The sequence below is a fragment of the Pocillopora damicornis genome, chromosome 5, assembly GCF_964200805.1.
Source record: "Pocillopora damicornis chromosome 5, jaPocDami1.2, whole genome shotgun sequence".
Lineage (NCBI taxonomy): Eukaryota > Metazoa > Cnidaria > Anthozoa > Scleractinia > Pocilloporidae > Pocillopora > Pocillopora damicornis.
The window spans coordinates 24,216,198-24,241,066 of record NC_142674.1 but is presented as its reverse complement, the minus strand read 5'-3'; the positions used below and the strand labels follow the sequence as shown (position 1 = coordinate 24,241,066).

Genomic DNA, 24,869 nt, shown 5'->3' with positions numbered 1-24,869 from the left:
ATTTCTTTACTTGGATGCATATTTTGATTGTCTATTATTTGTAGAACTACAACCTTTTCTAGCAACTTCAGAAATGAGAAAGTAATGAACTACTTGTCCAGAAATAAGAAAAGAAAACCATAACGATTGTGCGAGTTTTCAGATCGGAATATAAAGAGCACAAATTATGCAAGATATTATGACGGATACTGAGGATTAGATGGCAGCAAAGAATGACAAACAGGAGAGTAGTTGAAATGGCAGACACCAATAAAATTAGCTGCGAGGTAGTGCTCAGGAGAGAGGGTGAGAACGAATTTTTTGCGGTATTGGGGTGGACACCAGAATTTCAAAGGGCGAGAGGGAGACCAAAGACCACTTAGAGAGGGACTGTTGAAAGAGGAAAAAGGCAAGACGATATGGAAGAGCTGGATCGTGGCTGGGGCAGCGGCACGCGACAGTGGGGTTGGGCGGACAATGTGACGGCCTTATGTACCTACTGACCCAACGAACGATGATGATGATAATGACGATGATATTACACACCGCACGTCCCAGTTAACTTTAATTTCCTTGATATCGTAGCCTGTGGTTTCTCGGTGAAAGGAAAGAAATGATTACTGTGAAGCTAGAGATCGGAAACAAAAATAAATTTAGAGAAAAAGTGTACCGAACTTTACCAATTACTTTTGTGTAAGTGTACCAATTACTTTTGATTCTTTGCCATGAAATACAATGAGACATTGACTGAGATTTGACTCTTTCTATCTATTTTGGACGGGTTTCTAATATTTATTTTAAGATCGCCGATGAATAAACAAAATTAATAAATAAACGTTAAGTATGGAACCTGTCTTTGCTCAATATGCCCTGTTCTCTCCTGTGTTAATCTAATAACTCGCATATTAACTCAACAAACCCTTTTCAGCGAAGTGCGAAGCAACATTGTTGAATGACACCTTAAAAGAGCCCCCTTAGTCCTCTTGCTGGCGAGGCTTTTAAACAAGGAAGGTTGTTATTTTCATTTCCTTTCTCGCCGCCTCAGTTATTTCAGTTATATTGTGTGGAGTTACGTTTTAGTGATTACTTTTGGGTTCTTTATATTCATTTCGAGTGAATCAAAATTTGTCAGATTTTCGGGAGATTCAAATAAAAAAAAAAAATTTAATTTCGTGAGCAGAAATTTCAAAACCCTATCAAACGATAAATACTTCCTTATGAGCATATTGAACAGTCAAATAGATAAATACCGAGTCCCTACCGATCTTTTGATCGACGGTCGTGGTTTTATTTCACTTTCATTTAAAGAAAACTCTCTTTCTCAGAAAAAATTGTTGTCTTAGCTCAGCCTTGAACTAGGAGAGAAATCTGAAGTTTAGTATCATCCACTAATATTCAGTAAAACAAGATTGAGGGGCATATGAAAAGTTATTTATTTAAATTGTGAATAAAACAAGTCATGGAATAACCGCTTGTGGCACTCTGGATTCAAAGACCAGAGGGTAATGGACTCAGAATTTATGAGCGCTAATTGTTTCCTATTAGATGGATTAATGATGAACTAAGCCACGCCGGAATGCCATCGTTTATTTTGTCAAAGGCCTTGCTCATGTCAGGGTTATATGTAACTGCTCGTGGAAAAAACAAAATTGAAAAATGAATGAATGAGAATCCATTATTATATTGGCTCGACTAAGTGTCATTTTAGTCTATGGTGTCCTTCAAATCTACAGTTAAATCCAGACCAGCATTTTTTCTGCAATGAATGGAGTAAACAAAACGATTTTAGCTTATATAAGTTTATTGAAGCATTTAGGGGGTGTTTTACAACAAATTAATTATTCTTAATTAGATTAAGAAATATTACTTATACTAGGAACAAAACTCACAAATTTACGCAGCATTTCTGACTTGATCAGTTATAAAAATTATCTCAACGGCAATTTCTTTTTTTTTGTTTGTTTGTTTGTTAGTTTTTTTTTTCTCTATCAGCCTACAGTCAATAACAACAACAAAGCACTGACAAGAGCACCAAATGAATAAACGGTAAACTAAGAAGTGCAAAAGTGAAGTAAATAAACAAGTTTTTCTTTCAAGGAAATTCCACTCAACCTCCATTTATAAACTATGAAAATGGTTATCATCACTACCAAAGCATTACTTAAATAAAAGTACAATAAAAACTACATCTTAAAATCAAAAGCTATGAAATATTGAGGCTGAAGTTCTCGAAATCTAAACTACAAATTACCACAGAGTGTTATAAGACTATAACCATGGAGGTTTAGCAATTTTGCTTTTAAGCCTCAGTCCTGCACAAGAGGAGCTGCTTCAGATGACTCCTCGCCTTCGTCATTTCCATTTTCGTCTGTATCCGCAGCAGTAAGTTGATTACCATCATACTCTTGTACGCCAGCCTCTCCTCTCCTCTTATCACTCTCAAAAGGGTGTGCTAGGCAACCCTCTTCTCCTGCTTTGATTCCGAGAGGTAAAGCTGTAGCACCATCATCAATTCCAACCACAAGGGGATGTGCAGCAGCACCGTGCTTACCCACCTCATGGGCGAGATTTGCTGCAGCTTTCCCTTTGCCTTCTAAGTTAGTAGCGAAGGGGAAAGCTGTAGCACCATCGTCAATTGCAACCACAGCGTTCAGCTTATCCAGCTCAACTTCGTCTTCCCCTTCACTGAATAATTGCAGATGAAGATAAGACTTTAACCATCTGTGTTACCTATCTATCTTTTCCTTCTTTAAATCTGGTTTAACGTAACGTGGTAAAGATATCCTCTATATCTTCACTTTAATTTTTTTTCTTTTCATTTCATTTTTCATTTCATTTCCGCGTGCTTCAGAAAATTAACACTTGCCAATGAAAAAATTATTGAAATTATAGGTGAAGTTTGGATACTAATCTACTGAACCCGTTTTTTCGACGCATCGATCCAGAGAGGAGATTTTATTAAAAAAAAAAAAAGATTGGATAAACCTCCCATGAAGGTAAACTAGCGCCGACTATGTTTTTCGGCAATTTACGTCTTATAAATATCGTACCTCCTACGCGAGAAATGAAATACTAACCAAAACCATCCGAATTATTGTCTACAATCAATATATCAAGTAGTATTTTAAATCGGTCTACAAGACTCCGAATGTATTTCAACTGTATTTTTTGTAACAAAGAGTGACAAAGGGTTAAAGCTTCTCTTTCTCTTTACGAGTATGCCACCCACAACCCAGCATACTGGTAACAAAAAAAAAAAGATTCTAAACAAGGTGTCAAAGCAAGTGAAGGACGGACGAATCCAAAACAGAAAGAATGTTAGGAAACATTTGACTGCCATTTGATTAGAGCGGCTTCGAAAACTGCTGCTGCTTCGAAAGAAAAAAAAACCTTTATTTTGGTCAGTGTGCTCATAATGGTAAATATAATCGGTACAAACTGAAAAAAAAAGACGTATTTGCTCAGCAGCGGCACTTACTTATCACTACTTTACTGAGACTTATTCAAGAGTTAGAAACTTCGGTAATAACCACACGTTCAAACAGTGAGCATTAAAAAAAAGAGAATTCACTTACTTCGGCCTAGATGGCACATGAGGTGGGGCTATTATCAAAGGATATGTGGAAAGAGATGAAAGAAATCGCTTCGTTGTGAGTAAGAATGACATCATTAACTAAGTTAAAGCTTGTGACTCAGAAACCAAGTGTAACTTGCATTTGACTCTGTTGTCAAACAACAGGAGAAGGAATAAGGTGGGTTATCATGGTAATTAGTTTCATATAATTTGTAACGTTTTTGTAATTTGATTAGCATTGGGCTTTGCCGGGACTGTAGAGGGACCTTCAAAATCAGTACTGGAAATGCACAATATGACCTGCTTATAATAGCTCTTTCGTACTCCAAAACACTGACATAAAATTCTAACAAAATTTCTGTGTAATGGCAGTATAATTTGAATTTACACAAATGAAGAGTGACGTGATATTTCCTGAATTTATAATTGTTATCAAAACATATACAAATGTGAAAAAACTCTACAATTAGCATTTTTTGGCCGGACACGAGTAATTCTTATAAAAATATCTCTACTCTTAGACTCTTAGCTCAGTGTTCCCCATCCCCCCCCCCCCACATTTTTCAGAAAAAGAAATCTGAAACAACACAGAAAAATGGACGTCACCTGCCCTTCGACGCTTGCAGAAATACCAGGCAATTATCGAAATGACAGTCGCTGCCGCCAATGATCCACCAATGTAATACCACAAAGTGTTGAAACTTTGCATAGCTCGTGGCACTTGCTTCGCTAATTGTGTAAGATAAATATGTGGCCATTAGACAAATCTCGACGGTAGTAAAATAACTGATAAAATTCAAGTTGTTTGGAATAGCTTTGGAATAGCATGGCGCATTATTTAACCCTTGACTGACACCTGCTCTTAAAAGCAAAATAACTGAAATTCACAGAGCAATGCAAGGTAATTTCATGCAGATGGGTCAGGTGACCCACATTTGTTTCATCTTTAACTGAAAAATAGTTTTAATCTGTTTGGAAATATATTTTTCAATCAATAAAGTTTTTACGTCTTTTTAGGACACAACAGTAACATCAGCTTACCTTTGATGTTTATTTTTACAAAGGAACGGTCAACAAAACCGAGCTTATTACGTCCCTCACAAGAATACACACCACTGTCCTCCTTCTCAACTTCAGTTATAGCAAATGTGCTCTTTTTGTCATCGAATCGCGTATCGATCTTTGCTCTTTTAGGTGGTGAATCTTTATCTTTTTTCCAAGTCACATTTATTGTTTCTTCATTGACGATGCAGGTCAACGTGAGGTTGTCTCCTGCTGTCATTGCTGGATACTGATCTGGAAAAACTTGAACAGAGGCTTTTCCTGCGTTAAGAAAAAGGCAACTGATTAAAATCCTGGTCCATATTTGTCACCCTAATCGTCAGCATCAGTTCAGTGTTGGCGTCACATCATCTTCATCGCCATGGATATCGTCAGCGTCATCGTCAAAGTGAGCGTCATCGTTATTGTTATCGTCATCATTATCGTCCTTATCATTAAACTTACCGTATACACGCAGTGTTGCAGAGGAACTAGTTGTATTTGCTTTATTTTTCGCTTCACACTTGTAAGTCCCTTCCATCCCTTTTGTGACGCTTAAAAATTCTAGGAATGATTCTCCTTCGTGATTGGTTTGATTGATACCAGATGGCAGTTCAGCATTATTAAAAATCCAGACTAATGTTGGTGCTGGCACACCTGAGGCTCGGCAACTAAAGTTCACAGAGTTTCCCTCAGTAACAGACTGGTTTATCGGAGGCTCTATAATCTGTGGAGATACTTCAATAAAAAAAATCCAAACTTAATAAGGTCATTTTAACTCCATTTATCCAACCTTTGATAAAACGACGAAACAACAACAATAAAAAAATCAAAACAAGAAAGGCGATGTTCAAGTCAATTTTTAACCAAGGTAATTTTTCTCCAAAGGTTTTCTTCGCGTTATGCATAAAAAGATATTGTTTCGCCTTAAGTTGCCCCAGTTGTGCCGATAACCTTCACTTTTTTCTTTCTGGTTGTTGAGTGTGATGTTAAAAACATATATGTTTAATGGCTATCAGTTTTATTTTTTAGCAGTATTTATTGAATTTGAAAAGTTATCAGGCAATGATGATCAAAACAATGTGAAACATTCGCATTTTGTGATAAAGAAAAGGAAATGTGTCATTTGGCGTCTCCAAATTGAGTATTTTGGCATGCGTCCACGGATAAAAATGTTAGAGTGGACCACAGGATTTGGAATTCCTAAATAGCGGGAGGTGTTTTTCATTATTTCTTTGGTTATGGATTTATCTTCATTTACAATCTGGGTGTCTGTAAGTCAGAATCCACTCTAAGTGACCAAGAAATGGATGAAAAGAGAAAAAAATAGGTCTATTTAAATTTGGCTTAAAGAAAATATTTGCTCGCGAATAGGATTTTTATGCTTTTTTCCCCAATTATTAATGTTCTATTATTGTGATAATTGCTGATATATGTTAGTCACGTGTAGAGAGCGTTACATGACAATGCAAGATGCGTGACAGGCCTGGTTGAGGGGTGCGAGTATTGCAATGTATTGACCCCCCACCTTTTGTGTAGTCTAATACTCGTGACAGAATTCACAGAGTCATTCACTTCAGATTTCTTTGCAAGTGACACGTTTGTTTGTACCCCACCTCCTCCCCTTATTCCAGCCACATGTCTTTGTTTTAGCTCAAGTTAATAGTTGATTTTGTTGGCGTTGTTTTTCAGCCCTCACCTTTACTGGGCAAGCTATTTTTCCCAGATTCAAATATTTTGGGCAATAGTCGATTCAGTTTTGATTACTGATTAAACCAGCTTTGGGCCTTTGCCCTCAGCCATTTTTACTCCAGATCAATGTGTTTGTGTGATTTTTATGTGCCCAGTAAACGAGCCCGGGAGATGCAGCCCAGTATTTTAGTTACTTGGCAAGCTCGATAGGGGGAAAAAGCATAAACTTTAAAACAAACGCTCTGTTAAGTTACAAGTTTGATAAATGACATAAACTACAATTTTGGGTTTACCTGTGACATCGATCCAGAAGGAAGAGTTTGCTTCGCCATAATCATTTTTAGCAGTACATTCATAATAGCCTTTATCTTTAAACGTCGCTTGTCTTATAACCAAGGTGTTGTTTTTACTAATTAGCACTCCATCCTTGGTCCAGTCGACAGATACTTGTGGGTCACCTCTGAAATAACACTCTCTAATAAAAGGGTAGTCAAATTCAATGGTGAGATTTGTAGACTCATCACGAACATGGGGTGGAACTGCAAAGTAAGCATGTAAACACAAATTACAAAATAAGAAGCCACCCAACCTCCCCCCCCCCTCCCCCACCCACAAAAAGAAAAAAAAATTACAATAATAAATAACATTAAAAAAGAAGGAGAAGAAGACAACGAGCCACTTTTTTACCATATCAAACAAATCCTTCCAAAAACTATGTCAGTCAGGCTATTTTACTAACTTACCCATGATATCATCAAATTGTTATAGCGGGAACAAAGGAACAATTGTAAAGACTTTCCAGTTCTTCGCAATAAATAACTAATGAAGCGTTGTGAAAAAATTATTCATCTAGGACCTGGTCCTCACCGGTGAATCAGTCGCAGATAAAAGCTGAAAGCCCTTGCATTTTTTTAATTTTTCTGATAGTTTTCTACAATTACCTTACCCTTAGCTCAGACCCAGAAACCTTGATCTAGAGTCAGGCCCACTGGCTATTGGTTCGCTTTCCGTAGGCATATCAAATGCATGATTGATTTATAATACAGTTGTGAGCTTTACAAACACACCATTTACAGAAATATCAATGTCTTTGGTAGAAATGCCTGCTTCATTCTCTGCCTTACAAGTGTACCGCCCTTCGTCCTCCTTTGTTATCTCAGAAAAGAAGAGAGACGAACTCTCTCTTTGCAATGTAATATTCTTGAGCCAGGTGATCCGTGGTTCAGGCCGACCTGCCACAACTTTACACGTCAAGTTTACACTGCTTCCTTCTATGATGAGATTGCTTGCTCTGGAAATATAAACATCTGGTCGAACTAAAAGGTAAATAAATAACATATTACAGGAAAATTGGAGGTATTCCTTTATCATTTACATTGAACGCATTAGACGCCGTAACTAAATGAACATTTGACTATGACAGTAGCGCTTAATATGAAGTTTAATCGTTTGTCACATCGCGAACCTTTCGAACTTCGAATTGAAGTCTACGTACTCCTATTATCTCGGACCACCAGTTTACGTAAGACAGAAGGCGCAGCCATGGGGAGTCTGGTCGCCTTTATTGCTAATCTCCACATATAGAGTTATAGGAGTAATCGATAACCTTATCATCTTACCCGCGAAGGATCTGGAAACGCTGTGTATATGACACATTCACAATCTTGGTTCGCGAAAACGCTGATACCTTCCTACAGCATTTGAAGAACCGAAAGCATTCCATTCATTTCACTGATGTTACAAATAGTAACACCACACCCGCCATCCATGGCACTGCATCTTTAAAACAAGAGCCCGTGGTTTTCAAGATTCCATGTGAGTGCGGCAAAGTTTAGATAACAGGCAGACCTATGGAAGTAAGGTTAAACGAGGGATATGGCAGATCGAGAAACGACATGCTAAGACAAAGGCCTCTGCGGTTTCAGAAGACACCTGGAAACCACCTGCTCTGGACTGAAGTAAAGTATATTGATAGTGATCCTATTATTATTAAACGCAGGGTAAAAGAGGCCATCCACATGAGACTGTTACAGCATAAATTAGACATTGGGATAGACATCCCAAAAATATGAATGTTGACCACAAGAAACACAAAAACAGGACAACTTTGCGACAGTGGACTCCGGAAGAACATTTGGTTAAAGTGTGCCAATCGAAGCCTGTGTGGGATTCCAGTCAATCACAACCAAACAGAGAGTTTCATAAGGTCATGCATATCTACCGACCTTATAACAGGAAGAAGACACAATATGCAGTCAAAAAGTCGCGATCCATATCCAAAGTATCTTCATGGCGAGACAAACGATTATACTGCATTCAGAAAGTGAATTTGTCACCACGACCAACCGAAGTCGATTTAGGCACATTACCAGTTTGAAAAGAAACTATAAACTTCGTCACAGGGCACTTACTTTGAGTCATGACGAGGAAACTACACCGTTCACAAATAACCTAAGTATAATTTTTTTAACATGACAACCCTACTTTCAAACAACGAAAACGAACATATTCACGATAAAATGTAACCTCACATACCTGTGAGTATGAGCAGCGAAAAGGTTTTGAAAATGAGTAAATTAAATTAATTACATTTGAAGAACTGACTTTGTGACTTTCTATATATTATCTCATTAGTCACTCACTTATAACTGTTACTAGTATGTTTTTATCTCTGCTTGAGACCCTCTGTGGTCCTTTAGTTTGTGTCATGGTACAGATGAATGTTCCATCGTCTTCAGGCTTTACAAAACCAATACGCAGGCTGCCGTTGGATATTTGAGTGAATCGCTTCGGGTCTAAGGACTTTCCTCCTTTCTTACTCCAAGAAATCTGTGGATTTGGTGTTCCATCAGCACTACAGCTTATAATGCCAGACGTGTACGCAATAAAGGTTTGTTGGTCCAACGTCTTCTGAGTAAATCTTGCTGTTGAAAGCAGTAACGAAAAGCACTAATATCGTAGCTATACTGTTGAAAGGTCAGAAGTGCACTTGTCTTACATGACATTGTCCTGCATGTTAAGCCTATTTCTACAAGATAAAAAGATGTGTTTTCATACCATTTATGTAGACAATGTAATATTGAACATATTCCAATCTCTGGCATTCATATATTCCTCCATCAGACAGCTGCACATCATCAATGAACAGATCACCACTGTCTTTAGCCTTGATCCTTTCAGAAGTAGAGTTTGTTATTTCAAGCTTTCGCCCATTGATGACCCATCTAGCATAGTTGGTTTTATTGTTTATAGAGCAATGAAGCTTTTCTCTGCTACCAATATCAAAATAGAGTTCATTTCTTTTCAACACATTCTTGTTCTCTGCAAAAAAAAATGGTTCGTTATAATTGTGGTGTAGTTTTTTCGTGAAAATATATTTTAGTTTTCGAGAAATTATTTTTTTCGTTCGACCGCTCAAATATGCAAATTTTCACCGTGAATATCACCCGAGTTGCGTGACCTCATGTAACGAATTTACTTGACCTCCGATATTTCTGTCAACATAATCTTTTTTTCATCATCGAAACTTAATCCCCTCTCAGTATTGAAGCTAGCAAAGAAATATTTATTTTTTTGGTAAATATTTTTGTCCGACATACTTTTTCTATGTCGAAAAGTAGCATCAAAACAAAGACAGTTTCAACAATGACCGATATAACAGAATCTACTGATGGTTATAAAGTTACTGTAAAAATTTCCTTGTATAATTGTGTTGTTCTATCGTGAGACGAACTCAACGTCCGGCAAAATTTGCTTACTTGTCGCCACCGTTTATTGGCATAAATCACTACAATTTGTTAAAAAAAATCTAACATAACACTCTTACCTTGTTTACTTATGATTTTTTAATACTATATTACGCTTCGGTATTACTTTCTGCCGGGAGCCCAGGTTTTAAGTTGTGTTTTCCCCTACCCCATTTATATCATAAGCTAGTCACGCAATAATTGATCCCAACTAAAATGAATATTTACCCTGTATGAAGATTTTTGTTTATGTTGAAATGACAATATTTGAATATGTCACTTTTGTGGCTACTAATCGTTGTTTCAGTAGCGGCGTAGCAGTTAAAAGCGGGTTACTGGGTGCTGACAGGGTGTGTATTGACCAATTCCCAATAGAGACCTAAGTCTGACGGAACGCGTAATTTTACACAAGGTGGTACAGTGAATTTTCCAGACGTCTTGCGTACTATCTGTGGTACATACTTGCCAATTCCCCAATCAGCTTTTGGAATCGACTCAACCCTACCTTTACCACGACCGTACACTTCTTTAGGCACTCAACACCGGTACCGATATTTGATCTACGAGTGGGGCAGATTGTGAAATTATCGGTATCTTTTGGTGTCTCGAAGATGCCGGCTCGCGACAAAATAAGATCAACTTCAGTTTCTGGATCTCCGCAAGTGACTTGAAATGTCTTTTTTACAACTACGCAAGGGAACGACCTGAGATATGCAACGTCGGTCTTCTCGATTAACGATACCCAAAAGTCCCACCAGCGAACGATTTAAATGAACAGCAAATCTCCATGTTAGCATGTAAGATGAGACGCTTACACAACAGAACAATTAGCTAAATCAGTATGGAGCTTGTCAATCGAATTGACTTTTGTGAACATTCTTTGACTTCCGCCGGCAAAGGAACCATTGATGGATCTGGATATTTTAGTTTTCTGAATACAGTAATTCTTGGAAGGTTTTTATTGATATGCAGATGTGCAAAGAGGGAAAAAAAACCTATCTCTTGGTAATTCGGAGGTTGACTCATCCTTGAATTTATGTGTCACGCTTGTCATGCAACTGATATAATAACGTGGAGAAGATTTCAAATCTGGCTAAAATGAGGTAGGGCATAATTTGATCATCGAAACAGCTAATAAAGTCATAAATAAATAGGGTAAGAGTGTTATGTCAGATATTTGTTCACAAATTGTTGTGATTTATGCTACTAAACGATGGCGACATGTAGGCAAGGGCCTGTTTACATGGAGGTATGGAGGTAAGGTAAGGTAGGACCCCAGGTAGGTGAGGTAACCCGCCTAATCGTGGTCGAAAAATAAAACGCGTTTACATGCAATCTTAAAACCCCGGGGTGCTGGGGTGAGGTTTCTTGAGGTTGTTGTTGCGCTTGCAATTAAGGAGTCTGAGCAGAGGTGTCCCAAGCTCACATCTCAAAAAAGATGGAAGATTAATCCTCGCTCACAAATGTATTTGTTCGTGAAAGCGTCACACGTTGCATTACGCGGTGTTTGGTTTCGCGAGGAACCGTTGACTTAATGCATTAAACGGAATATTTTGGGAAACCAAATATGGTTAATTTACAACGCTAAATATTTCGAAATGTGAGCATATTACACTCCTTGTGTGTCCGTTACGGTTTCTAATGATTTCTGCCATGAGACGGCTAGGTTATGTACAAAGTTTTAAAACATACATATTTCGCTTTTGAGCTTTTTGCCATGAACGCTACCCCGGCTAGGCGGGTTACCCCGCCTTGAGACGTTTACATAGCAAATTGCTGACAGGGTTACCCTACTTGGCAGACCGGGCAACCCGCCTAGGCGGGTCACCCCACCTATCATGCAAACGTGATCAAAATAAAACAAGAAATTATATTGACAGGCGACCTGAGGTCCCCCACCTCCATCTAAACAGACCCTAAATTTAATGCCGGACTTTGAGTTCGTCTCACGATAGAACAACACAAATGCACAAGGAAATTTTTACAGTAACTTTATAACCATCCTTTTGTCTTTTAAAAGCTAGAAGCTCAGTAGATTCTGTTATATCGGTCACTGTCTTTGTTTTGGTGCTACTTTTCGACATAGTAAAAGTATGTAGGACAATTATCTAGGACATATTGGGCTACAAAATATGAAAGTCGGAGAGAAAACGAATTTTGGGCGACTTGCCACAATATTTCAAATTTGTTCGATGGATGCTGACATCCTCTCTTAAGAAACTGTGGTGCTACGTCGGTGGGGGAGTATAACACCCGCCATGACAAAGGGCTAACGCTCGAAATTCAGCTTTGAAACTCTTTAGGGGGGAAAATTAACATTATCAACTCGGTTGATAAAATCAAAATCATCTGAGTCATTTATACCCTAAACTAAACTAAGTCATTTCATTCCCAGTCGATGTCATGTCGCTATCTTGAGCGTAAAGTCTGCGAACAGGTATATGCTTGTCCGCGAGTCATACTTTAGCAGAATGTTTTTAGAAATGGTCTTCTAGTCATCTGTGTATCTGAATTTACTCTGATTTCCCTCTACTTTAGAAGGTCAATGGCAAGAAGAAAAACAACCACGAAAACCAGAATAACTAATCAGACAAAAAAATTTAGTTGCTTACTTGGTTGACACAGCGCTTGAGAACCCTTGTCATCCGACTGACATTGAGGTGGAATATTTAACTTTCCATCGATGCGATCGCATGATGCAAGTTCAAACTCTTCTCCGGTGCAAGAGACATCGGACATTGCAAAAGGTATTCCCTCAGCCTTTATGTCTGACCCAATGAATTCCGCCAAAGCCTCTTCAAAGCCAAGTTGACGACAAATAACTTTGACATCGTTAAAGTCCCATTTATTCCTACATATCTTTGCCCATTTCCCCTGGTAAAACACTTCCACTCTTCCTCCATACTCCATATTTGCGCCATTCAAGCGAACAGGAACTTATGAAATTACAAAAAGTTCAATCCGTTAAGATAGAAAACACTAATTATCAAGAATCAAGAATGCCTATAAATCACGAAATGATAAATAGTTCATGCCAGTCTAAGTGTTTTGTTTTAAGGGAAATTCTGGGTGCAAATTATTCAGTATTCGAACGTTGGCCGCATCGCTCGTTGTCACGAAGTGGTTTCCTTGCTGCAATGTTTTACCACAAACCTCTTTTGCATTGATTTGCGACTGCGTTTTAAATTGTAAAAGTAGATGTTTTTCACTAATTTTGGAACATTCAAGACGTGTTTTCCTTTCCTGAAAACGTTTTGCTTTCGGAGAACACAAAAGGGCGATTTACATTTTAAACTAGAAAGTCATTTTAAAGCATTTCCCACGGAATAATCAAGAAAAAGGCGTTTAGTTGAGTATAAGTAGAGTGAAAAATCGTGAAATTCCCTAGTAGCACGAAAGAGAGAGAAAAAGGAAACTAGAAGGATGCAATAGTTTTAAGGAGACTTGGTGAGGGGTTTGGAGGTTATGAAGTTCATGAAACCCAAATGCATAACTGCGCAGCTAAGTTCTTCTTTCGGCAGTAATTCAACTATAATCGTCTTAGTGTGTAAACAGTAGAAACCCGCAAGATTTTTAGCGATAGACACCTTTTTAGAACGTAAAAGACACCCGAAGATGAACAATCATTGATCTCGGAAAAGTTTTCATATCTGAAGTGTAAGTAAATCTATCAAGTTACCATCTCTGGAGATCATGTGGATATTACATGAGTGCAATTCATTATTACCTTTGCAAAATTGTTGTTTCTTTTCCGAGTCGTTTTGACATCTGGTGGGAATGGTGCAGTTGTAGTGGGTGGACATCTCTGTAGCATTGCCACGTTCTGCGTACCATGTGTCATTAGCACCATTGTTATAGTAGCCCATGGCCATGCAGGTTGAATTTTCATCTGCTTCATCCCATTGACTGGTACAAAGCTTTTGCCAGCTGCTGTTTGAGAATATCTCCATTGTACCGACAGATGGGTTCTCCTCTGTTTCAAAACGCAGGGGAAATTCTTCAAATATCCAAAAAAAAAATTGATAAATAAGGATAACGATAAACAACATGAACTACTCCAGCATAGGTAAATTCTTGTGTTGATGATGCCCCCATATAATTACCTAGTAATAGTAGTCCTTGCATCGTTGAAAGATTTCTTTTCAGTTTATGGTGGAAGAATTTCCTGTTTAGCTAGCATGACTTTCTTTGCCGGCAGGTCAATGCCAAAAGGTTATTTAGTAACTGAAGCTCTCGCATTTTTGAACATGTTTCTTGTCATTGGATGATAGTTAACATTACCGGGTTAGCTAAAAAGGTATTGTTTACGGGCAGTCCAGCAAAATTCGTAATCGCCATTGCGCAGATAGTGCAGACTTCTTATAGAGCGACCACAAATATTAGCGAAAGCTCGTGGAAATATTTTAGTACCTATATTTTAGTACTAATGATAGTGGATATTTGTTTCATTTCTTTCAAGAAAAGAATGGTGAATTCCATACATGTAAAGAGTTTGTCCATTCATGAACTCCTGACTTTTGATAATTTGTGCATTTCACATACTTTGCCTAGATGATTATGTGATTAGAGTTCAAACCCAGTAGTTCCATTCGTTTGTTGTTATTCTAACTTTTATTCCTGAATTTGTTCAGTTTTTTTTCAACAAAGAAGTTTTCATCCACAGAAATCAGAAAGGCTGCAATTTGTATGTTACCTTCTTGGCAACTGGACATGTTGCTACATACTCTCAACAGTGCTCCGGTCCCATTGCAGTGTTTCCCACAACGTCCTGGTTCTGGATTGGTGCATTCTCTCTTTCTTGTTTGTATACCACCAACTGGCTTGGTACAGATACTCCAGGAGTTCCACTCACTCCAGCCACCATCCACTGACAATGCTGTAAACAAAAACATATGATAAACAACCATAGACGACATGTTTGGATCATTTAACAAATAAAGTATGTAAGACAGAGGTGCAGTCTGTATTTCTACCTTTCTCTACAATTAATTTGAATGTTTATGTTAACATCTGGTTACGGTAAACTCATTAAGTTGGTATTTGGCGCGATGCCGTAGGGTTTGCAATAAACTTATTGAGACACACTTGTGAGAGGAAAAATATAATTTGAAGGCGATAATGCGATGGGAATCCGTGCCGGTCTGTCTTTACCTTTATTCCCATGTTGATAGTTTCCAGACAGACCCCGTCCTTTATGTGCAAACACTCTGGCGTGCATAATAAGTTAATGTACAAATGCACAATACACAAACTATAGCTTAAAAACAACATTTTAAGCCCCTCCTTTTTAGGGGGAACAGAAACAAACACTATGGGAAACCGTAACAAATTTCAATTAAGAGTCTTAGTAGCTTTTCAGGCGAATTACGTAGCAGAAAAGGCCTTCCTAAAAACTCACTCTAACCTTCAGATCGGGTAAGATCGAAATGGCCTGCTCCTTACTGGTTCCCTGACCAACATCAGGGACCAATAGGAATAATGGAAACTCGATCCTTAAGCCTAACGATCTACGTATAAAAAGGGCACAGAAGCAATTTCCATTCGGGAACGGAACTGAGAACACCACTCTACCTTTCCCTGAAAGACCTTGCTATTGCAACACCATCTTCAAACAACAGCTGAAGAGACTCGTGAAGAGTCGAAACCGTCGATGTTGTTGTAGCCACTATAAACAGTTGCACCAATGTCCGCCTTTGACAGTTCTCTAGCGGAATACCTTACACAAAGTCTTGGTGAAGAAGACGAAAACGATATCTCACGAGAAAAAACATGTATATAGGCAACCGCTCAAAGGAAAGCACACGGCAAACATTATAAAAAAACAGTGACAAAATAGCCAAATTAATTAATTAAACCTAAAAAAAGCCGACAAAGGTACAACAGTCATCATGAATAACCACAACCTCTCAAAGCACCAATAGTGAAAAATATGCAGAAAAGAGTTAATGAGATCATTGACCAAATGCGTCAGGGCAAACCCATTGATGACATGAATAAGAGTTAGCTTTCACAAACTTCCAATCCGCCTAGAATACCAACATTCTATAAGCTCACGAAAATACACGTACCTATACCGGTCGGTAGATCTATATCTCAGGTTGCGAAGGCCCTACCGAGAGAAAATCATCTTTTGTGGAGACACTGCCCCAGCCTACGGCGCAATTGCAACAATCCTATATGAAGGATGCCACTGCTTTTCATCAATTTCATAGAAAAACAAAGGTAGACAAAGACACTATTCTAGTATCAATGAACGTTTCTAACTTGTACACAAATATACCTCAAGAAGAAGGAACGAAGAGTACGAAAAGTTCAACAACCATAACGCACCGATCCCAACGCATTACCTCAAGGAAATGCTTGGCTTAATATTTCAAGAAAATTTGTTTCAATTCAATGAAGAGAACTTCTCCCAAACGAAAATGGGCGGTGTCATTTGCCAATATTTCCATGGCGAAAATTGAAACGAAATTAATCCAACAAAGCGAAACTAGGCTAAGAGAATGGAAACGTTACATTGATGACTCTCTTTTGGATTAAGACAGAGAAGGAGTAGATAGTTTATTAAACGAGCTAACTATTTCCATCCTAATATCAAATTCATGGCCTAAATATCAGAGAACCAGATCACCTCCTCGATTCCACTGTGTTTAGAGCAAAGAGATTCGCAAAACCCATTACAAGGCGACCGAGACCTTCCAGTTTACGCACTTCGCCTCGTGCCACCCACCAGGCGTTAAACATAGTTTCATTAAATGCGAAGCAATCAGATTGCTTAGAACAAATTCTCCGAAAGAAATATAAGAGGAGGGCCTTTTATAATTCAAACCACGCCTCAAAGCAGGATGATACCTAGAAAACATCATAGAAAGATCTCTGTTAGGGGTCAACTTTGCCTCCAGGCAATCGGCTCTTACGCATACACAAAAGCCAAAAGGTCACAACGTACCACTCGGCAGTTAAAAATTTAAAACAAATATCGATGGAACATTGGAGTCAGCCCTTGATGAAAGTAATCTTTACAAAACCTGCGATCATCTCTTTCAAAAGGGAAACTCTCGCTTGTTAGAGGAAAAATATAATTTGAAGGTTTTGATGCGATGCGACGCGACCACAAAAGCCTCATGGGGAGTCCGTGCCAGTCTGTTCTCACCTTTATTCTCGGGCCTAAAAAACCTCGAGTGAGATGATTTGGGCGTTGCTCAGTAATTAAAGTAAAAATTTCAGTAGAATACGAGACCCGACGTTAAAATGAGAAAACAAAGTAGGCGTTATAGCTCTGCGCTGCAAGAAGTTATGAATCTCAATTAGAAACCTCGGAAAACAATTCAAATGGTTTTCCATAGGCTGATACAGTCAAAGTGTGAGCAACTTCCGGTTGGGGATGTAGCGAATTGAAAGCGAAATTTAAAGCTTAAAACGGCGCTAATAGTTAGTTAGAAAACAACATTTTGCTCGTTTTTATTGCGGCGCTAAAAGCGTCCTCCTCTATTCCATTAAGCAAAGGCTTTCGATAAATTGAAATCTGGGATATCGTCTGGTATGGCTTCATTTCTCAGGGCAGGAAAATTTTTCGGTTATCTATGGGTTTACAGGGACGATAGCCGATAGATTTTTGACCGATGAGAACGTACCTTTTCTCTGAGTTCTGTTATAATGTTTGCTCTACCGGTTATCTTAAACTCGTTTTTTAAAAGTCATCATTGCTTCATTAACTGAATAATTTTTGGATTCTAAATCAACTTTCTTTTTATGTGTTTTAAAAGTCTGCAGATCTGATTCGGAAAACGAGAATCGTCTTTTTTTTCATTTTCGCAAAAAAATTATGAAAATTACTTTTCAGTAATGAAAAAAAAATCGAACATTTGTTTCAATTATGAACCAGAACTCCTTCTCGTTTTTATGAATGAGAACTGTACCCCCTTTCACTTCAATAAAAAAAAAGAACAGAAAATGAAAAAGTAAAGCTTGCTCCTTTTTTTCCTTCACTGTTCTTAGCGCTACATGTATATTGACCAGCGTCTTCATAAGTCACTTGTTTAATGGTGAGCTTGTTCGTGGTATCAGGTAGCTTTCCATCTCTTGTCCAATTCACGTCTAGTTTAGGAAAACCCTTCACAAGACAATTCACTTGAAGGATTGAATTAAATTTGACAGACTTCTCTCGCCGAGAATTTATTTCAGGAGGACCTTTTTAATTTTGAAAAGGAAAATAATGATTTATTTAAAACTTGATCCCCATCCCCTCCCCCTCTACTTCTTTTTAACCTTCGTTCCGAATCTTGGTGCAATTATCTTTCTCTCCCCAGTTCTCCCCTGCTGTAAAAATCAAAGTTTGTAGCCATGATTTTCATTTAGGAAAAATACTTAGCACCCGCTCGCAAAAGTCACGCCTGTTCTACATGAAACTGTAATGATCTTCCTTTTTCTACTAAAGAAAAATCGCCTTTGTTGTTTGTGACAAAATTGAAGGATATCTTTGCAGCATTTTCTACCAACAATTGAGTCTTTAAATTTCTCATACATAAAACCACTTACATGTACAAGGCCGTGCTTCCAAAGTTCTTGAGCAGTTAAATTCTAGAAGTAAGGTTATCCAGATAATCTTTTAAAAGTAATAAACGGTTGGAGATTAAGTCATCTTATTTCTAGTAAAGAAAACATCCATTGACAATAACTGCTGAAGGTTCCTGCCTAATTATCATTGCAATCTATACATAAGAATTAATCCAATTGAACAAAAGCTAATGAATGCTGCATAGTTTTGGAAGTTGTAAAACAATGGCGAAAACCCACCACTGCACTTTCGAGTCACAAATTCTAAGAACTCCCTCTTGTCACTTACCGACTCTTTGCCGGTACTGAATGTTCTTGCACTCTTCGCAGCCGCTACTCCAAGATGACCACGCCATACAACCTTTAAAAACAATAAGTTGTGTGCAAAGAGTCATGTGTCATATTATCACTCTACCTATGCTCTTTACTTCCCTTGCTGCATTAATCTGCAGCTTGTCATAGAGGATACCAAAATACGTAATTATTATCGTCTATATCCCAGTTTCTAATTTCCAAAGAGACTTCGAACTAGCATCTCCAAGTTAAAAAGGATTGATGGCTTGAAGCTTATAAATCACCCTGCTTACAATTCCCTACTTATTAGCATCATTAGTGTTCTCTCAACATCTGTCAGGGATTTATCATGTTATAAGCCAGGGAGAGTGACACTGTTTTCTGTTGCTCAAATGGATGACTGTGCAAAAATTTTAAAAGAAACAAACCAGGATTTTTAACGATTTCAATTTTTGATTTTCCACTTTATTGTAAAAGTTCCACCAGTATATAGCGGAAGCCTGAAACGTTGAAATTCAATTGTTGTAACAATAAAAAAGTTTTATTTCTATGCAAAATCTTTGTCCCCACACCCACTGATCAACAGAGAAGAGTATCCTGTCTGAATCCCTCTACTGGGATCCATTCGTTGATAAATGATAGTTCAAGCATGGCTACTTACAATCTGTTATATCAGTTAGGATGACGATGTTAGGTGAACATGAAAAGAAAGATTCACATTCGGTGAGTAAGTAAGTGGCTTAATATAGCCTTGGAATACTTGACTAACACATCACAAGCTTAACAAACAAACTGAACTCGTCGCACTCACCCGCTTATGAATCCGGAAAGAACGCCGTGAAAGAGAAAAAAATTTTGAAAAGATGTTAATCCACTTATCTATTCATTTGTTTATTTGAACCAACCAGTTTCTTTGGTACGTCAATATTTTACATTGAGATCGATAATTATGTAAGAAAATTTGTTAAATCAAACAACCAATCAGCCAAATATGACTGATGTCTGATGATAATTATACAAATATCGTTTATTACGGAACTTGGGTATTGATTTTATACTAGTACTGTCCACATCAGTAAAATCGTTTGGATAGTAACATTATAACATTAACAGCTATCACTAACTGTCATTGATACATACGCAGATAATTCTTTGCTATTTACGATTGCAATTTGCTGATCAGCAATCAGCCGGTGCAGAGAGTCAGTAGTGTATATTAAGCCACAGGAGAGTTCTTTATTTATAGGAACGGATGATATTGATAGTTACCTTCCCTTTTGGCTAGACAGAAAAGATGAGATAAGAAAGGAGGAACAGTTAATGATCTAAATAACATAGCTTAAGTTATGAAATAACAATTCATCGTAGAACTCTACCCCCCCCCCCCCACTTTTTTTTTAGGAAAGGAATTAGGTTCCAGTACTTTCTCAACACATGGACAGCGAACATTAGCGCCTAAATTTATATTTCCCAGGAAAGGATGTGACGTTGGAAAAAGATTCTTCAGAAACTTAAGAGAAAATTATCAAGGATGGGTTGCATTTCTAAATTTCTGTTAAACCTCGTTCACGCCGGTTTCGCGTTAAGGGTTTGACTGATTTTATGCGTGGTATGACCAGCCCTTGAATTACTTGTGTTAAACTTTGTTTTATTTCTGTTCTGCGTTTGTCAGGCCTTATAATGATCCTATGGTAGACACCGTGAACTTTTTTGTTTGCGGTCTTGGACGAGATTCAGTCGCTATTAGGAGGTAGAGAAAGTTAGCATTGCTGAACCGAATGTTCCTCATCAGCTGCCACTAGCAGATCACAGGATGAGGGGCCAGTTATGGAAGTCTTTACCAATAACTATAATATAATTTACGGTAAGCACGAGTTGAGCTCAAAATTCTAAATAAAGCATAAAAGTAAACTTAAAACACATTGATGGATGTCAGCGTAAATTTCATTAGTTGAAACTTTATTATTGTAAGCGAAAGCGATTTTCAATGGAGTTTTCAGAAGTAATCCTTGGTAACATCGGAGTTTTACTACGCCTCGTCCTGCATTACAGTTTCTCAGCAAATTTGATTTTACATGATCCTGGATGCCAAATGCTTGCTTTGAATATTAGATTCTTGAGGCTCCAATGATTTTTCGTTGTTCTGATTCGCTGTGGCTTTGTTTTTACAACACTTAATCGACATGCACTCCGAAAAGAGTTAGCAATTCATACGCGGTCCGGTTGTAAATGAGATCTTAAGTACTAAAGGAAAGTTTAATTGTCTTGAGAATGATTATTAAGAATAAGCATTGCGCGAGATAAACTAAATTCAACTTACCAGCTAAGTGATCGCAGAAGTGGCATGTAAATAAAAGTTATAAAAAAATATAATTAAAACGTGCATCTGTTGCTCAAAACATTCAGTTGATTATCTTTCGTTTATCACCTGTACTTTAGTTAAATATGTTAACGTAAACGTACTGTAAAGGTGCCATGCAAATAGATATGCTTTAAATCACAACGGTACATATACTTACGTCCTGATCGTTTTTCACAATTGCCAAGGCCAAGGAATGATGGAAAAAAATACATCGAGAACAGAAAAATAAATAAAATGAAATTATTTAACTACCAAGAGCGTTGATATTCATTAATCAGTCGGCTAAGACCTCTGCTCAACAAATAGTTCTGATATGAAAGTATTTTCATGATTATGACTTTAATTCTCATAATCAGTTTCAAGTAACTAACACCTCAATTTTACAGTCTACCACAGATAACATTAAATCTTTTCGTAAACTGAGCCATTGAATCAAAATTGGATCCTTATCTTCTTATGGTTCATACTGAATAAATATTCCCACAAGAGCCTAATTCAAAACGACCTTAACAAGTTTCCAACCATAACTTAGGAAGCAAGGCGAATATCAGAATGCTATGTTTATTGATGATCATAATTTCTCATCCATAATCATATTAATAAAACGAAAATTGTAGCTTTCATTATTACAAAAGTAAGCGGCAGTGACACAAATATGTTACATGACTGTTACTGCAGTAGTCAAAAGACATGTGAAATCCGCCAAATAACTATAAAAAGAAAACGTACTTACGATCTGTTTGCCCGTTAAGGTAGGAAATAAGAAAAAGAGATATGTTAGTTGGTGATGCACATTTGTTATTGCCTACATTGTTCTTAAGTTCGGTATCGTTAAGTAAAAGTGTCTTGTTAATGGAACAGTCAGTAGTATGACTAAGCATCCTATTACACTTGCCACAACTGTTGGGTATTTCAAATGGTTACCATATTGGCAGTCAATGGGGAAGTCTGACCGGTTAAAAGTCTTTAACATGCTCTCAGCCACCAATAGTAAAAAGGACATTTTGCCAAAGTATAACTCTTGGCCGCAATCAAAAATATTGGTTGGGGCGAAAACTATACCGGTTCATTGTAAATAAAGCTTTTTCTTTCACAAATTTACTCTTCCGCAAAAATGATGATAATTCTGAAGAGAGTCTAACACATGATGACTGTCGAAAAGTACCTGGTTTGCAAGAAATGTGAAAATGAATGAGGAAAAGTAAAGAAAAAGCTACTTACGACTTGTTGTGCGAATGCGACCTTGGTGAACCCGATGGAAAAGAAGAGAAAATGAATCAACTGAAATTCACGATCAGTTTAAAGCCGTTGTGAGATACTGTGTACTAATTGACTGTGTGGGAGGGCCGGATGGGAAGGTATTCAACTTGCCTCAAGCAATTCCAATCCTATAGAAAACATTACCTTAACTAATAGCTATTTAGAAGGAATGAAAATGTTACTTACTGTCTAATTTCCCAAATTGGGGTCAATGTGCAAGATTTAAAGGAAAATGCAAGAAGAAAGAAAAGGAAGTAAGTACACTAGAGTACAAACGCAATTTGATAAATACCTATAATCATTAAATACAACCCCAAAAAAGGAAATTTTAATCTTCAGATGTTTTGTGAAGTAGATTGCATGATAGCAATCAAAACGTATGCTTTTTAGCATAATTTTTAAACTGTCCGTGTCTGTGCTATTCTGAGAGCAACAAAGTAAACACAACTTGAATTGTTTCTTAATGTAATGAATTGTAAAAACCTTGAAATATTTACTCTTTTCGATATAAAATTACTCGACTCGACTTGTTTGTAGCAATGTTGTGTAGTCAGTAACAATTATTTCAACTGATAACTATTAAGCAACGAAAACATCACTTTCTTTCTGATTTGTCAAATGAGGGATGGTGCACCAGATTAAAACGAAAATGAATAAAAAAAATATTAAAGAAAGTAAAAGCACTTAAGTATGTATCGACCACAAACTACAAGTAGTCAATGAAACTCAATTATCAATCACGAACAAGCAGGCAAATCTCGTGCCTCATTTCACATGTTGAGCAGTGTCAATCTAGATATTCCACTTGAAACCGTTATCTTTACCGATGACAAGAGAAAATTATCAGACAAGGAAAACGTTACTCCGGATTAAAAGGAAAAAGAAGAAAACTAATTAAGAAAGTAAACACTCTAAAGCAAAAACTACAATTAGTTTATAACAAAGAATTCTCAAATGCAACACGAAGAAGATATATCTCACTATTTATGTGTTTTGTATCGCAAAGTGCTCTATAATAATTGAGACGTGGTAGCCTCAATCAAATAAAAAGGAAAAAGGCTAAAATCAGCTCGAAAAATGCACTCCCAAAGAGTCTCTATCACAGTAACAGAATGCGATGGATTTTAATCAACTACAAACTACAAGTAATCAATGAAACTCAGTTATCAGTTACGAACAGGAAGGCAAATCTCGTGCCTCATTTCACTTGTTGAGCGATGTCAATCTAGATATTCCAATTGTTTCGAGCAAGTTAAATGTAATAGAAACCATGAACACCGATTTACTTAGACATTAACCATTATCTTTACTAATGAAAAGAGAAAATTATTACACAACGAAAACGTTACCTACGCGCTGATTTGACAAGTGAGGGTTAATGCACCAGATTAAAAAGAAAATGAAGAAAACCAATTAAGAAAGTTAACACTCTAAAGCAAGAACTACAATTAGTTTATAACATAGAATTATTAAATGTAACACGAAGAAGATATATCTCACTATTTATGTGTTTTGTATCACAACGTGCACGAAAATAATTGGGAAGCCTCAATCAAATAGAAAGGAAAAAGAAACAAAAGATGGAAACCAAAAAAAAAGCAAAGCCACGACTAAATTTAATTAATAAAACCCAGATATCCATCAAAAACAGGCAATTTAATTTCGTTCCTTTGAGGCGAGGTGTATTAGCTTGTAATAGTACCACAAGGGAAGTATTCTTTCTTATATCATTGTACTGCCCAGGGCTCACTGAACTCTGCCATTTTCCTTCCAAAATACATATCTTGCAAGAGACCATCCTGCACCGATCCTGCGGTGACTGTTACTGCAGTTATAAAATGGCTCCAAACTAAGCACAATTATGCGTTTCGAGATCTATGGAACTGTTGACAAACTCTTCAATTGAGGTAGCTGTACAAACAGCTTTACAAAAACTGGAGAACGACCCTAGCCCACCCAACTTCATGGCACTAGTACCAGGTCAGATCGCGAACCTCTTAAGCCTGGAGATCTAAATACTTTCACTACAGCAGATCAATTCACAAACAGACAGTCGCAGTGACATCATCGAGAGGACAAAAAAAAGAATAGTTTTTCATCTAAACGGTGCTTTCACTCCGATGACAAACCGTGACCTTTCTTTCGTCTTAAGATGCCGCTCCCTTGAAAATACATGGAGGATTAGGGGTAGGGAGGAAATCCATATGACCCAAATCAAGTTCTGGCTTTTTCATTACAAAATGACAACAGCAGTTTACCAAATTTTAAGAACCTTGCTACTTAGAGAAGGCAAACCGATCATCTCAGTGATAGAGTGGGCCAATGCATCAAGACTGGGGTTGCGTTACAATGATAGAACACGATC

General features: G+C 37.4%; 2 protein-coding genes across 5 annotated transcripts in view; both read right to left on the bottom strand.

Moving 5' to 3' along the window:
- LOC113668816 (uncharacterized) overlaps nucleotides 1-24,869 on the bottom strand; it is a 112,673-nt gene that overhangs the window by 56,745 nt on the left and 31,059 nt on the right. The gene's annotated exons all lie outside the window — the stretch shown is intronic.
- LOC113667852 (hemicentin-2) lies at nucleotides 1,763-20,163 on the bottom strand. 4 transcript variants are annotated; one of them, XM_089206462.1, is made up of 15 exons: nucleotides 19,544-20,163; nucleotides 18,878-18,949; nucleotides 18,571-18,612; nucleotides 14,726-14,908; nucleotides 13,760-14,029; nucleotides 12,645-12,968; nucleotides 9,344-9,607; nucleotides 8,929-9,210; nucleotides 7,354-7,602; nucleotides 6,580-6,825; nucleotides 5,060-5,332; nucleotides 4,595-4,876; nucleotides 4,160-4,282; nucleotides 3,555-3,582; nucleotides 1,763-2,664 (listed from the first exon to the last, which is right to left on the bottom strand). In XM_089206462.1, the coding sequence occupies exons 2-15, from the start codon at nucleotides 18,942-18,944 to the stop codon at nucleotides 2,286-2,288; spliced, it is 3,012 nt and encodes a 1,003-aa protein (XP_089062588.1). In that variant the 5' UTR covers nucleotides 18,945-18,949; nucleotides 19,544-20,163; the 3' UTR covers nucleotides 1,763-2,285. The 4 variants fall into 4 exon arrangements, with proteins under 4 accessions (XP_089062588.1, XP_089062587.1, XP_089062590.1 ...); XM_089206461.1 differs by lacking the exon at nucleotides 19,544-20,163 and having other exon boundaries at nucleotides 18,878-19,024; XM_089206464.1 differs by lacking the exons at nucleotides 3,555-3,582; nucleotides 19,544-20,163 and having other exon boundaries at nucleotides 18,878-19,024.

Coding starts and splice junctions, on each gene's coding strand:
- LOC113667852 (XM_089206461.1), bottom strand. CDS start 18,983: ATGACTCTTTGCACACAACTTATTGTTTTTAAAGGTTGTATGGCGTGG. Junction 12,969..13,759: donor GAAACAACAATTTTGCAAAG/GTAATAATGAAT, acceptor TAATTTCATAAG/TTCCTGTTCGCTTGAATGGC. Junction 5,333..6,579: donor CTTCTGGATCGATGTCACAG/GTAAACCCAAAA, acceptor TTTTTATTGAAG/TATCTCCACAGATTATAGAG.